General features: G+C 44.3%; 1 protein-coding gene across 3 annotated transcripts; it reads right to left on the bottom strand.

Moving 5' to 3' along the window:
- Positions 1 to 1,107: 1,107 nt before the first annotated feature.
- Positions 1,108 to 13,054, bottom strand: LOC111858646 (ras-related protein Rab-21-like). Of its 3 annotated transcripts, XM_023840582.2 has the most exons (9): positions 13,016 to 13,054; positions 12,195 to 12,246; positions 8,928 to 9,074; positions 6,011 to 6,070; positions 4,824 to 4,931; positions 4,635 to 4,698; positions 4,204 to 4,258; positions 3,842 to 3,930; positions 1,108 to 3,219 (listed from the first exon to the last, which is right to left on the bottom strand). In XM_023840582.2, exons 1-9 carry the CDS (start codon positions 13,024 to 13,026, stop codon positions 3,077 to 3,079), a joined length of 729 nt encoding a protein of 242 aa, XP_023696350.2. In that variant the 5' UTR covers positions 13,027 to 13,054; the 3' UTR covers positions 1,108 to 3,076. The 3 variants fall into 3 exon arrangements, with proteins under 3 accessions (XP_023696350.2, XP_023696351.2, XP_072566043.1); XM_023840583.2 differs by lacking the exon at positions 13,016 to 13,054 and having other exon boundaries at positions 8,928 to 9,159; positions 12,195 to 12,338; XM_072709942.1 differs by lacking the exons at positions 12,195 to 12,246; positions 13,016 to 13,054 and adding an exon at positions 10,986 to 10,995.
- Positions 13,055 to 13,472: the final 418 nt, after the last annotated feature.

The following is a 13,472-nucleotide window of genomic DNA, read 5'->3' as shown; positions in this document are numbered from 1 at the left end:
GATGTACAGCGGCTCCCGGCGATCACCTTCAGAGTTACTAACCAATCCTTTAGAAATGGCACTTTGACAAACGTATAAAGCATCAACATAATAGTTTACACGAAGAGAACATTTCAGCTCAGTGGGATATTATCAACAGGTTAACAGATTTTACGAGCCGATTTACAGTCCTGAAAGACACCAGCAACCAGCTTTTATGCAGAGTAACTAGCTGTCATCTAGAATCTGTATCTCACTCAGTGTCGATCTGAGAAAGCTGATGTGCAGACAGCGACTGAAATATGCCAGCTAACCTCATCATCCCCATCAAAATCACTCAGCACGTGCTACAGCGACTGTCATAGGAGAGATTATGAACCAGGAAGCAGAAGAACAGCAGTCATGTTGCAGATGTGTAACACAATGCTTTCTGCGGACATTCCTATGCCCCGAAGTATATGCTTGGTATGCAGGTGTGTCAGGGTGGATTATTCTATTGTTTAAGCAAATTCCTTTATCCGCAGCCACCTGTAATACCTTAAGCATTGTCTTTCTCAAATCCTGTTAGCATCCTTTAATGTATTTAGATTAAATATGCCATTTGTGTAAGTATGAGTACAAGTACATTGGTACGTTTTCATGTTCACATACTCAATCACGCACTCCTTTATGACACACAAACACCCACATATATAAAGGTGAGAGCAAAGCTTAGGGTGGAAGCTCAGGATCAGGCCTTTGTCCCGAACCTTGGAGAATTTTTTGGGGAGATTAAGGGCTCCAGACCCAAACTCTGAGGCTGGGCACACCAACTGGAAGATGCAAACACTGCGTGAAGAGGAATGTCACGTGTGGACACATCCTTACTTTAAGTGCCAGGTTATTCCAATCTGCATCATGGAATAAAGGGGGCTTTGTTTTGGTCTAAATGTGAGAAATAAATGTGTTATTTTAGTTTGGGTCATCTCTGTTACTGAGAGACACACACTTGTGTTTATGAAAGTAGGCATTTTAAATGGGTAAAAATGGAAATGTTTTTTAGTGCGATTTGCTGATTAGTTTCTATTGAAGCCATTTGCTGGGACAAAAGCCTGCATTCATATGAGCAGAGATAGGAAGATTGAGGAGTATGAGTGAAGAGAATGAATCATTCCATTTTTATTAGGTTTGTGAAATAAATTTATGGGGTACATCTTGCTAGTACCAGGACCCCCTTTTGCCTCCAGAAATGAGATCTTCTTGGCTTAGATTAAACAAGGTGCTTGACTCTGGTCCATGTTGACATGACATCATGCAGTTGCTGAAATTTGTCAGCTGCACATTCATGATGCAAATCTCCTGTTATACTTCATCCATAGCTGCTCAATTGGATTGAGATCTGGTGACTGTGGAGGCCAGTTGAGTACAGTGAACTCACTGTCATGTTCATGAAACAGTCAAGATGATACGACTTTTGTAACATGGGGCGTTATCCTGCTGGAAGTAGCCATAAGAAGCCAAGTACACTGTGGCCATTAAGGGATGGACATGGTCAGCAACAATACTCAGGCCGGTTGTGGCATTTAAACAATACTCAGGCAGGCTGTGGCATTTAAACAATACTCAGTTGGTACTAAAGGGCCAAAAGTCCCCCACACATTTACACCAGCAGCAGCAGCCTGAATTGTTGATTTAAGACAGGATGGATCCATGCTTTCATGTAGTTTATGCCAAATTCAGACCCTATCATCTGTGTCGCAGCAGAATCCGAGATTCATCTGACTGGGTAACGTTTTTCCGGTCTTCCCTTATTGTATGTTCACGGTCGTTCGACCTCTCTGAAACATCTGAATGTCTTGGGTTATATTAAGTGTTTCAAATTGCTTGTTTGGCCTCCTGCCCAGGGTGTCCCTGCCCTGTATATCTGTGTCCTACGCTGCTTGGCAGGATAAGAGGCGTCTTTAAGGCTGCCAAATGTATGCAAATGACATAGGAAGGAATATATAAGGAAATATACACAAACCCAAATAAACTATACAATATGTATGTAGCCAACGACATCTGACATCGCTTCATTGTAGATCATTATAATCGGTCTATTACAAAACACTCCCAATGCTAGCAGTTAAAAAATTACAATTCCAAAAAAAGTACATTTCCAGTGGCAGCTGTGATGCATTCAAATGTTATTGGCCCACCCTGACAAAAGGTGGAAAAGGCAGATAAAATCATTACACGTGGCACAGAGCTCTTCCAGTGCGTATACCAACTAAGAAGACAGGAAGTACACGTATAAGGGTAAAAAAGCACTGAGCGCGACAGGCTAAATAAGACTGGAAACATAGAAATCATCTGCCTGATTAAAAGTGGAACACCACCTACTGTAGACCTTTCAGAAGGCACCACAAAAATATAAAAACTGTTTCATAAATTTCTATATAACATATACATGTTATTAAATTATACAGATCGGTTTTTCAAAACAAAGCAAAATGAACTGCTTTGCAGAATTCAGTTCTACATGAAGATGCTGTGTTGGTGAGTAAACACTTCCTGTGTGCAAATGTGTTTGAGCGGAGTGCGTCTCCGCAAGGCCTTCTGTAATTTTTTGGTTTAATTAGAGGAGACACCAAGGGATGAGGGTAGGGAATCAGATCCCCCCCTAGGTTCATCATTTTGCTCTCAGCAGCGTTACAATATGCAAAATACAGGCAGCTCTCCACTTAAGTGGATCCAGACTTGTACAAAAAAAAATATGGACGACAGAGTACATAGATGTGACGGAAGCACAAACACAAAATGGCGACATACATCCATAAGTAAATTTACACTTTATCTATTCATTTATTTGTATTGTTTAGTATCTATTACTAGTAATTTTGACTTGAGTTGTTTGCTTTCCTGAATGACATAGTAAGGTAAATCTGAATTACAGAAAATTTGACATACGTCAGGCTTTGTAGAACGGATTATTTACATCACCGGAGAACTGTCTGTACTGGAACACTATTAGGCATGTTAACCAGGCGTGGCCTGTGTGTTAAATGTTTGGCAGTCGATAGGACAATTCTCAGAGACAGCTGTGCTGTGGGTTTGCCGGTGGCCACGGGTGCGAAGGCTAGCCGGAGGGACAGCACGCCCGCCCTAAGGCCACGCCCCCTAGAGGCTCGTCGTCCACGATCCGGACTCCTCTCCGGGGGGCAACTCCGGTGTGGCCGTCGCCCGTCTGCTGGTCTTCCATCTCCGCTGCCTCGGTCATCCCTAACAGCCCATAGAGGAGTCTCACGTGTGAAAACCACCAAGCGGAAATGACTGAAGCTACGGTCGTATCCCAAGGACGACTACATTTAACGAGTCACGCACGACATGGACGCAAAACCATTACGCGAAGTAACAGAGCGACAAATAAGCAGGGAAGGGAAGGGATTTTGCCTTCACAAACTCACCTCAGACACCCACAATGAGATTTAGTGCACCATGAGTTTGTAGCTCAGCAAGAGGACCAAAGTATTAACTAACAATGATTAGCAAAAGGTTGTGGGTTCAAATCCCAGGAAACACACATTTATTGTAACCCAGTGGTTCTCAATCTTGTTGCTGGCACCAACCCGTGAGAATGTTTTCATTCCAACTCAACCATAATCAGGCTCATATGGTCCTTAATAGGCTAATAATGAATGTGGCAGAATGAAAGCGGTGTGGGCTGGAATGAAAACATTCTGGTGGGGGGCACCAGAAAGAGGACTGAGAACTACTGCTGTAATCCTCCCCTTCACTTTAAGTCTCTTTGAATACAAACGTCAGATACATTAGTAAATGTTTGCAAAGATTCCAACCACGGTGACAAGCTTAACGTGTCAGGCCATGAGCTGGGCTGACTTACGCTTGCAGAGGTCCAGAAAGAGCTCCTCAATCCCTCGGTTTAGTTTGGCGGATGTGTGGTGGTGTTTGGCTCCCACTGACTCTGCGTACCTGAAACAGGTGTGCAAAGGCAGGCCCGTTTACTGACTAGGATGAGCGACTGCAGTCTTCACCGGCCAAGGGATCCCGGACACAGCGAGATGTAAAGGTGCCATACGGAAGACAGGGGCAGCAGTGTCCTGTCATCAGGCTGGTGTTACAGGGAGCGAGACTCACACGCACAGCATTAGCAACCTGAAACAGAGTCACTACAAGGCCCCAGGAGACACTCTGCAATTCCATAATGATCCTACATAATCATAAAGGCTGGTCCATGACACATACCCCTCTGCATCCTGGACGGATATGTGTCTCTCTCTTTCAAGATCGATTTTATTCCCTGTGCAAATGAAATGACACAGATTAGTAAGAGGAATGACGTTTCATTTAGGTCTTTCACTAATCAAATACAGTAACTCAAATTGATGTATCAAATGCTGATTATGACCAGCAATTTAGAGCAGGAACAAACAAGATTAACCCAGACATGGGTTAATCTTAAACCATTAAACCTAAATGTTTTCTGATACGTAATGCATGCTACCATATTTTATGGACACAACTGGTTGGGAGTGGTGGTTGGGAATATCATACTGGCAACCAGCGGTCATTGTACAGTCATCTGTAGTCACTGTGCCAACATGATCAAGGAAAGCCTGGCCTGCTTGCTTCATTGTGTCAGTGTAACATCCAGTTAAGCAGAAGGAGAAACCTACCTACTATACATAAACATATTTCATTCCCCAGCGTTTTCCGTAACTCCTTGACCCAGTTTTTCACCTGTAGTCGGAAAGCAAGGAGTGCTTGTTGAATCATAGCAAAATCTGTATTTAACACAGGCAAATTACACCTTTTTGTGTCTGATTTATTGGAATCATTAAACACAGAATACCAGTGGGGTTCACCTTCTGGAAGGAATCCTCGTCTGTGATGTCATACACCAATACAGCTCCATTAGAGTCTCGGTAGTATATGGGTCCCAATGCGTGAAATCTTTCCTGTCCTGCTGTGTCCTACATTAAAGCAGGGAGGAGGTAATGAGCAGGCTATTCTGTACACAGCAAACATAGCAGCGGCAGCTAGGTACTTCTCACTGGTGCAGAATGCAGGCAAAGAGCTAATATGTGTGGCATGATGCAGGTGACAACCAGGCAGAGTGCAGAGTATAGTGCAGGCGACCACGAGGTACACTCGAGAGTATAGTGCAGGGGACCACAAGGTACACTTGAGAGTATAGTGCAGGTGACCACGAGGTACACTCGAGAGTATAGTGCAGGGGACCACGAGGTACACTCGAGAGTATAGTGCAGGCGACCACGAGGTACATTCGAGAGTATAGTACAGGGGACCACGAGGTACACTCGAGAGTATAGTGCAGGCGACCACGAGGTACATTCGAGAGTATAGTGCAGGTGACCACGAGGTACACTCGAGAGTATAGCGCAGGCGACCACGAGGTACACTCGAGAGTATAGTGCAGGTGACCACGAGGTACACTCGAGAGTATAGCGCAGGGGACCACGAGGTACACTCGAGAGTATAGTGCAGGTGACCACGAGGTACACTCGAGAGTATAGTACAGGGGACCACGAGGTACATTGCAGATTATAGTGCAGGTGACCATAAGGAACTTACAACAGTATAGTGCAGGTCACTGCGAGGCACAGTGCGGAGTGAGCATAGTGCAGGTGACTGCGATGTATGGTGCAGAGTATAGTGCAGGTGTCTATGAGGTACAGTGCACCAGGTGATGATTTACCACAGTAGAGACAGATAAAAACAAACTGGTTCAGGCAGGCTATGCTGAGCTTGGCTAAGGATCCCCCTCTTTCTCACTCTACGTGCTGTTTCCTTCTGTCAAGTTTCCAAATATCACTTCAGGACATATTAGTTATTTTTTAATTACTTACAATACTAATGTCTATTCATGCTCATTCATTGCGCGTGGAGGAGGGGGCTGTTTTGTGGACTGGCTGCCCCATGTGAGCTGGTCATATGACCCTCCAAATCACTGGCAGTTAAAACTGTCGCCGTACAGCTAGCCTAAGGCACGCGCACTGAGAAGCAGGTCAGCAGGCCGCAGTTTGCGTACCCATATCGTGAGATTCACTCTTCTGCCTCCGATGTTCAGTTTCTTCGTCAGGAAGAAAGCCTGAAAGAGACGGAAAGGCGGAATGAGAAAGGCTTGGCCACCGTGGTGTGGAGAGAGGATGCTGCCGTCCGACCAGCCATGACCTTAACAGGGACCGCTAAGGCCTGAGCTCCCCGATGCAGTGCTGGGCCGCAGAACCTCCCTGAGCTCCCCGATGCAGCGCTGGGCCGCAGAACCTCCCTGTGCTCCCCGATGCAGCGCTGGGCCGCAGAACCTCCCTGTGCTCCCCGGTTATGAGGCTCTTATGATCCCCCCTAGCTGGTCTCCAGCCACACATCTCTCCAAACTGCATCCACGTAACACCCAGGCAAGGCCTAAGATGCAGCAGAGACCATCCTACACATGGTCCTCCAGAAACACCATCTCATATTCATCTTTGAAGCAAATAAGTCTTATGCCAGATATGAATATGATTCACTTCATATGGCAGAATTGCTTCATAATGATTTTGCACAGCAAAAAAGAAAGGATATGTGTGTGTGTTTTATGTTATATATATAATACCTCATCAGATATATTACTTAGCAGTGGGAGAGGAGCTGAACTGAAGGGCTGAGCTAAACTGCCAAAGCTCAGAAGGCACTTCCTTGTTCCGCTGCCAGGACTCAGCTGAAGATGACAGACGGCAGAGGGATTAAGAGCAGGACCTCTGGGGAATCGTCAGTTGTGCACAAGATAAGCTGGCTGGTGTGCTTGTGTTTCATCTTGTTTTGCACGATCAGCGAAAACCACAAGTTCAGAACTTTCCTCACGCAGCACAGAGCGGAATGCATGACCGGAGACGGCACGTTTTCACTTTCACCTACGGGAAAGAAGCACAGCTGATTTTTTCCCCCTGACAGTGCCGTTTGTTGTTGTAAAGACAGCAGTGACATATTGAAATTTCCTTTTAAAACGGCACTTTTAAACAAAAGGCACTGCCCTAGTCTCCCATCCCCCCCCCCCCCCACACACATACACACACACACACAATGGCAGGCAGACACAAAAGGGGAATTTTCTTTGTAATTTTTATGAATTGTCAACAGAGAACACTGGAATACATGTGACCAGTACCTTGCGACAGAGATTACAGTGACACTGGGTAGGCCAGTGAAGCCAGTACAGTGGCATCTTGGGACCCACGTGTTCTGCACTACTTCCAGCTGGGAACAATAGGATTACTGTCTGTCTCCTCTGTGTTTGTTTTCAGGAAACCTACAGAAAAAATTACAAGCTTATATCCACAGAAGCCAAACTTTTAAGAAGTATAGAATATAGACTTTATAAAGTTCCCGAAAATAACCCTTGTATTCTCCCCACAAATAACAAAGCAGTAACCAATGTAATAATAAGACCCAGTATGTAGAAGTCAGGGTAATTTGAGCTGAGTATCACAGTATTATGGGAAGGAAAGTCAGACCCTCCTGCCATTATTGTCCAGCTGAGAAGAAACGTAGCAGAGTCTGAAAATTACACATCATCAGCAAAACCAAAATGAGGTCCCCTTCCTTCCTTAGGGCAGGTCTGATAACAGCTTGTGACAGCTTCTCAGCAACACAGGAACTCCTCAGCACAGCCCGGCTTCCCCACGGCCCCCAGGTCGCTGTCTGGGGGTGTAGTATCACTAATGCACAATTTCTTGCTTAGCTGGATAATTTGTCAGATTTAAGGTAGGCTACCCCAGTTTAAATAGACTATCTTCGTTCACTTCCATTTGGGCCAGATTACCTTAAATCTGATAAGAAATCCAGCTTGGTGATACAGACCTCTGGAGTCCATCGCTGAAGCCCAATTTAGGGGATAACAGTCACTAAACAAACACCGGTACTGTTAACCCCAGATAAACCAAAACACTCTTCTGAAATCCACCTTCCCACTCATCCAGTTCTAGAAAGAACAAGTGTAGCCGCTATACAGAAGTCAGCCATTTGTTAAGAGCACGTGAAATTTAGGAAATTTATGAAGTTCAACCAATTCAGGAAAAATGAGCAGGTGCAGCCACTAAAACATGGCCGTGTTGTACTTTCAGTGTGACACACCTGTAAGTGTGAGAAGGTGATGACATCAGAGAAGTGTCATGTGACCAGAGCAGCAAATAACTCGCCATCAGTAGCTGACGGCAGATGCCATCACATCGGCGTTGTTCAGTAGCTACTGAGTAAGAAACTTTTATGAAATTAAGCTTACATTGTATCCAGATATACCAATGCTGTGAGCAAAACTATTAGAACACAATTACAGTTTCTGTCTGATAGTTAACTGGGATAGTTAGAGGGGTATGTGGTTAAAAGACCCAGTCTTGTTGATGTGAGTCATGTTACTTTGTGCCAAAACACTTTAAAACATAGAAAAATCTGACAACTTAACTCGGTCAAACAACTTTGTGAAAATTAATTATCACAAATGTAATGTTCTCCCGGCCTTCCAGCAGAGCAAACCAGCCTGGAAGCATTTCACACAGAGATAGAGACCCGGGCTTTCTCCCCTCCAGAACCACAACCTCAAACTTTCTGACTTTCTGTAGACACCAATAACAGCACCAGCCACTGCCTTCCGGCTCAAAATAATGTGTCCTTACTATTAAACGGATGCAGAGGAGGGAGAGAGTCTGAGAGAGGGGAAAACGCAAGGACAGACAAATCCCACTTAAGGACTTCGGAATACGCATTACAGTGTTAAATCTATTTTATAATCATATCTTTGGCAGGTTTGTAAGTAAGGATAGCGCGGATAGGACTTCGGTCAGCGCCCTGCACGGACCTGACAGCTTATACACTACAGTGACAGTGCTACAGTCCAGCCACAACATGCGAATCCCCTGTGCCGTGACGGAACCCCGAGGACCGGGAGGGCGCCCGGCCGCCCCTGCGCCCACCTGGAGGGTAGTGATGTGCTTCTCGTTGAATTTGTTCTCGCAGTAACGCAGCGCCAGCGACGTCTTGCCTACGCATCCCTCTCCCAGCAGGACAACCTTGAAGGAGTATTCTTTACCGGCCCAAGTCGCCATCCTGGGACGATCCGTCTTCGGAATACGAAGCAGCAGAAAAGCAGGGAGAGGTGGGGCGGGGGGCGTGAAGCGGGGGGCGAGTCACATTAGATGGCCTGGACTAGACGCCGACAGGATGCGGAAAAAAAAGAAAAGAACGCTACAGTGTCACATGAGACGCGGTGTCAACAGCACAGGATCGCCCTGCACCGGCAGCCGGCGTTAGGCTGCGGCATCTGCTCCACCAGCAACGTCCCCCTGCCACCAGACCCTCCGTCTAATGGCGTCTCTTTCCTCCACGTCACGATCATATGAATAGTTTTCGGCCGAAGTCCAGAGCTCGGCGCTTATTCCAAATCCATCAGCCCTTTTAAACACTTAATATATTTTAGTCTTTATGTGAATTATACTTAGGAATATCAATATTTATACACTATTATTCTATGTATAAAACAAATGACACATTACAAAAGCTTATTCTCCTTTTGAGTAAATTAATCGAAGCTATCAAGGAATATTGTAGTTTCATCCGCGCCGCACTGATTATATCATGTAGAGAATTTACATCGGTAGCAAAAGAAATGCCAACGACTGCATTTTTGCTGCCATTTTTCAATATTTATCTATTTTGTTATAACAGTAGTTAAGGTCCAAACATAGATTGTTTTTAAATCGTAGTATATTTACTAACACTATGTGCGATTACATCTTTGGCATGCAAACCACTTCGGACGTTAAGTCGGTCACTTTCTGTGCTGCGGGTCCCACTGAGCTCCACAAGCTGCATTCATATTCCAGAGATGGTTAAAGTTACGGGTCTAGTCTAGGGTTACCAGACAATCCATGTCAGGTAGGACACTTCCAGCTACTTCGGGTCTTACAAGCTAAATAAATACATTTTATTGCAGTTTTATTTATAGCATTATAATATTGGTCAATTCCGAATATTTTTTTCCCCATTTAAAAAAGTTTTATACGTAACAGTTACACAGCGAGCGTGTTCGGGTGTTGTGTGATACATAGCGGTGGGAAGTTGGGGCGCTGCAGCACCCCCTGCTGGAAAAAAGGCGTCTCACCACCCCCTGCCAGATTAATAAATAATAATAATAATAATAATAATAATAATAATAATAAACTAACGTATTAAAACATTTTAAATGGTTCCCTCTTGTTTGCATACAAGAATTGAACGTTTGATTAAGTTTTTGAGAAATAACAAGCAATTGTGAATAAGTAGCCTATTCTATAACACTATGCATCATTGTCAACAAACGTAACATTACATAGCCAAATACGGTATTACGTTGTTTAAGCTAAGACTCAAGGGCACTGCCGGTGGATTTAGCCGTTAGATGCATTAATGGGGTCCTCATGCCGGACTTTGACCCCTAAGCGCCAGGCCATGTTTGGCGTAATACATTTGACCTATGTGCAGTTCCTTGGTTTATTATTGGATGGCCGCCGAGCAACTCTTTATTACTAAAGAGATTCATGCTGATACTTTTGCTACAAATATGAATGTATATATGTTGTTCTGTGCTGTGCAAACCGAGGGTATGGATCGGTTAAATAGCTACTGTGCATTGGATAAGTTTGTGTCCACTATGAGCAATGGGCGCTTATAGACCTGCTAGACTAGCGAACGCTATCACACTGCAAGTTCCTGTTTGCTGAGTGGTAAATTCTCATGTATAACGGAATCCGTTTGATAGTCACAACACTTGCTCTCCTTTTTTTTTGCCGTCTACTGATTTTCTGTTGCATATACTGTACGTGCATGTGCCCAGTGTCACGGTCAGGCGTTTCAATGAAATACAGACACTCCTCTACTTACAAACTTTCAACTTACGAACTTTCAGACATACGAATGAAGAGGACTGTACGTCCAATTTGTGTTCGTGTTTCCTGTCCGCAACATCAATTTCTTTTTCTATGCGCCAATCCCACCTAGTACGACTTCTGGCCGCTACTGCCGCCGCGCAGCAGCGTAGCGTGCGGACTCCCAGCATCCTAGTTCTTTGTACTTGCGTAAACCCTTAAAATGATGTTGAATAACGACGTACGAACATTTCAAATTACGAACGGCCGTTCGGAATATATCTCATTCATAAGTAGAGGAGCGTCTGTATAGTAAATTTTGTGCTGATTAAATATTGTGTGTATACAGCCTATTTGTATGCGTTCTTGTCGATGTGTCGGACACCCCACTGCAGCACCCCCAACCCAAATCCTCTTCCGTGCACAGCCCTGCCGTGATATGCTTCATAGCAATGTTATTAGATAGTATTACACCTGACTTTCAGAGAGCCACAGAAGATGCTGTCTTACAGGTTTATAATATACTTACTGCCTGGTTTACCCTTAAGCCACCAAGTGTGGTGGTAATTACTCAAAGTAATTAAGAGGTGAGACTGTAGGCTATTTCATTTGGCATCTCTGGACTGCCGAGTACAGTTGGACCTGTCACCTTTTTATTGCTAATCAGTTAATATTGATCAGTGACAAAACACAGCCTTACGCTAACAGTGAAGTAAGGGTGATTAAATAATTCGAGTTGCGTGTTTGAGCTTCTAGATTCAAATCCTACCTGACATGGTATGTTTGTTCGGCATACAAGTTAAACAGTGTGGTACAGTGGTTCAGCGCTTTGCCCCACATCTCCAAGGGTTAAGGGTTTGCTCCACCCCGTGAATGTGGAGGTTGTCTGATTTCCCCGCTCTCTGAAAACACGCAGTTAGGCGATAACCATCTCTGAGCTCTGAGTCGGCCTCAGTGCGCCCTCTGCCCGTGACGAGTGGCATTGCAGTCGGGGTGTTTTAATGCCCCGTCCTTTCTGTGACCGGCTCCAGGCATGAACTGAATAGACAGATATCTGATGCCTGGTTAATATATATATAAATCCTGTATGATGTCACTTCCCCTATGAATATGGACTAGACAGCTAAATGTTACCAAAAAAATGCATCTCAGAAACAAATGCACTCAAATTATCCTAGAGTGTAACAATCCAGTAATAGGAGGTGATGTGAGTTATCATTTAATAGTCAAATAATATACTTTTGGTCAGGGGTTGGGGGGGGGGGGGGGGGGGGAGAGATTAATTAGTCTGGCTTTTGTGTAAGTTATAAAAAGATGGGCTTTACAATAAGAACTCACCGTGCCTGCAGGTGAGAGCAGGTCCTCTGCAGGTCCGGCGTGAAGACACGGACTGCAAAGCAAGGATCGGCTTTGCTAAAAACAATAACATTCGTACGGGACAGGTGCAGGATTCTGTCAAGTGCAGCCTGCTAAGTACCTGCTGATAGTAAATTATAATTCTCTGTAAGTGCATTGCCTGCTGTTCTTATCAGTCAGGAGCAGTTAATTAACCTTGATTGAGCTGTGGCCTGGAATTAGATGAGGGTGCCCGCTGAAGGCAGGATTTCCGGGGTTAAAACATACTTATAGTTTATAAACACAAAATCACAGTCTATATTTGTTCCGCATAGCTAATAATAAAATATATTTTGTATGTTACCTTAATTAGTTTTCCTAGATTTAGATAAAGTATTTTGCGGCACAACATTTAGTCTTTAACTTATCCTTCATTGAGTCTAACCAATTAAATACGACTTAATATTGTTTGAGCTGTGGGACGTAATACCAATACTTGAACACGGAGATCCTCTGACAAAATAATTAAATGTAATGAATGCTGTATTGTCCCAAATGGATCTTTCTGTTGTTTTGATCTACTTACAAGGTAAATATGACACAGTGACATCTTCATTACGTTTACAGAATTACATCCGCGATGCTAATTAATTGCGCTCCGGGAAAGCATGTCTAATGTCTGATGTTAACAGGCGATCCTCAGAACACAACAACACACTTGGCGGTTTGCACATTTCTGAGTGTAAGAGTCGGAAACCACTTCATCTGCCCAAAAAAAGGAGGTGGAATGGTGAGGAGATCCGTGTGTGCTGGATTGGCCTTACCATCCATCCATCCATCTATCTGTCCGATCGTCCGTCCTAATCTTCTTTGTGGATTTTATTAATAATAACCTTCCGCCACTAGGTGGCACCTTTTGCTATTCTATCAGTAAGCTGTGAATCGGCCCGTGTCCAGTAGTGGGATTTTCATTACCCACGTCCCCGTGTATTGCTAGTTTAACCTGGCTGGTATTCCACAGCTAACAGCTGCATTGTGACACGCACAGAGGCCCACAGAAGCCTGGAGCTTCTCTCTATGCAAAATTAGGTTTAATGATGCCCTTCGTAGCGCTAAGGAGGCGCTACATGGGGGGAAGTCTGTGTCATTCGTCAAAATGTACCCAGAGGGGCAAGTGCCTTCAGAATGGTGTTAGCATAGATCTACCTTGAAGTGCCTTGTCTTTATAAACCACATTCAGTTAGACACTTTGATCATGTTTTACATATTAATATAGCTAAA

This window comes from Paramormyrops kingsleyae, chromosome 3 (genome assembly GCF_048594095.1).
Source record: "Paramormyrops kingsleyae isolate MSU_618 chromosome 3, PKINGS_0.4, whole genome shotgun sequence".
NCBI classification, from domain to species: domain Eukaryota; kingdom Metazoa; phylum Chordata; class Actinopteri; order Osteoglossiformes; family Mormyridae; genus Paramormyrops; species Paramormyrops kingsleyae.
This window is presented reverse-complemented; position numbering and strand designations above follow the sequence as displayed.